The sequence below is a fragment of the Priapulus caudatus genome, unplaced genomic scaffold (genome assembly GCF_000485595.1).
Source record: "Priapulus caudatus unplaced genomic scaffold, Priapulus_caudatus-5.0.1 Scaffold1764, whole genome shotgun sequence".
Classification (NCBI taxonomy): domain Eukaryota; kingdom Metazoa; phylum Priapulida; class Priapulimorpha; order Priapulimorphida; family Priapulidae; genus Priapulus; species Priapulus caudatus.
The window spans coordinates 26,333-28,262 of NW_014578825.1; the positions used below are offsets into that span (position 1 = coordinate 26,333).

The 1,930-nt window shown below is 38.7% G+C and overlaps 1 protein-coding gene across 1 annotated transcript in view; it reads left to right on the top strand.

Annotated features, from left to right (window-relative positions):
• Positions 1-1,237: 1,237 nt before the first annotated feature.
• Positions 1,238-1,930, top strand: part of LOC106817547 (cobalt uptake protein COT1-like) — a gene marked incomplete at its 3' end in the record, with an annotated part of 7,731 nt that continues 7,038 nt past the window's right edge. Inside the window, 1 exon segment of the mRNA XM_014822221.1 lies at positions 1,238-1,309. Within this exon segment, the coding sequence (XP_014677707.1) occupies positions 1,238-1,309 (72 nt within the window).

The window sequence follows — 1,930 nt, forward strand, 5'->3', positions numbered from 1 at the left end:
ACACACACACACACACACACACACACACACACACACAAACACACACACACACACACACACACACACATCTATAGCATGTAAAGCTGACATGGCCTGCATGCGACGTCAGCAGTACGGTGTTTGCTGTAGGTGAAATTCGCCACATAGATATAGTGTCAATAAACAACAAGCCTACATAAGCTTGACACACACACACACACACAAAATCATTAAAAAAACTTAGGTTCAGTGCATACACAGATTACTCAATGTATCCATGCTAAATGATTACACAGATTCAAAGTCCATACTTTACTTGAAACCTTTGGCGGGGGCATGATACACATTTGCCGAAATCCGTTTCACACAGACAGACGGTGTCCTGGTCACTATGGCTAAAAGACTTGGCAAGATTTCATAATATTTCAACAAGAACAGTTTCAATTTCCATGATTTATAGCCATAGAGTATTACAATACAGATTTGTACACTCTTCATTGTGTAAAATATTACGTACACACTATATATATATATTAGTCGAGTTGCAGAATATGGAAATTTGACTGAACGTTGCAATCAGCTAGGTATATACAAGGTTTTTTGTGGTTTCTTGATCTTTAGACTATCATGAACCAGAATCCACCGCGTGCCACTTTGGCACCCTTAAGCAATTTTTTTATCACAAAAAAATGCAGATCCTATATTTCCCCATTTGAGTTTGTATAAATTACGGCGGTAGGCATGCTAAACTTGCAATAACTTTTGTAATATTCGGCCAATCCTCAAACATTTGGTATTATTTTGTTCACTAAACACTCATGCAAAATTTCCCCGTCACCACTCGCCTGTGGCTTGCACGCACGCTGCTGCGGGGGTCGAATTGTCATGGCTTCTAGGATGAAACGGGCAGCGTCTACGGTTTAATTAGAAATTTCCCCGTCACCACTTGTCTGTAGCTTGCACCCACGCTGCCGCGGGGGGTCGAAACGTGTTCACTTACAGGCTATTGTTTGGAAGACTGCCGAAGAACAAAGCCCCACAAACGTAGATATTTCAAACTATGGTTGGAAACTTATTGAAGGCAAACCTCATCCCACTTTTGGAAATGCAACAGTTGCAGCTCCAGAACTCATGAAAGTTGTTGCCTGCAGGTGTGCCTCAAACACGCCATGCCATACTGGAAAGTACAGTTGTAAGGATATTGGATTGTCATTCACATCATTCTATAAATGTGAGACTAATGATGATAAGTGTCACAATGAACACACTGCTAGACATAATTCTAGTGATCAATCTGAGATACATATTGACAGTGATAGTGGCAGTTCAGGTAAACTTTCTATATCAGATGATTCACACCTGAATTGAAGGTGAGATGTGTAAATGTATAAATGATATCTGATGTATAATGTATTTATATTCGAACATATTAGATCATCTTGTGAATTTTAGTGATATACTCACTACATAATTGTGTGCTAAGACCCAACTAACATTTAAAAGTTTCATATAGAGACAATTAAAATATACATGTGTAATAGACTGTCAATCTATGGCTTCGCTGATGGTTTGTGGCGGCCATTTTGAATTCTTGATTTCTGATGGTCGTATGTTGTGGGTGTAATTAGTCTAGGATTGTGCATGACTGTTTAATTACCAAGGCAATACCAAATGTTTGAGAAATGACCGAATATTAAAGAAGTTATTGCATGCCTACCCCCTTAATTTATACGGACTCAAATGTGAAAATATACGATCTGTATACGATCTGCATACGATACGATACGACGCGATAAAGAAATTGTCCAATGGTGCCAAAGTGGCACGCGGTGGATTCTGGTTCAGGATAGTCTAAAGATCGGAAAACCACAAAAAAAACCTTGTATATACCCGATTGCAACGTTCAGTCGTTTGGCAACCGGACTATATATATATATATATATATATATAT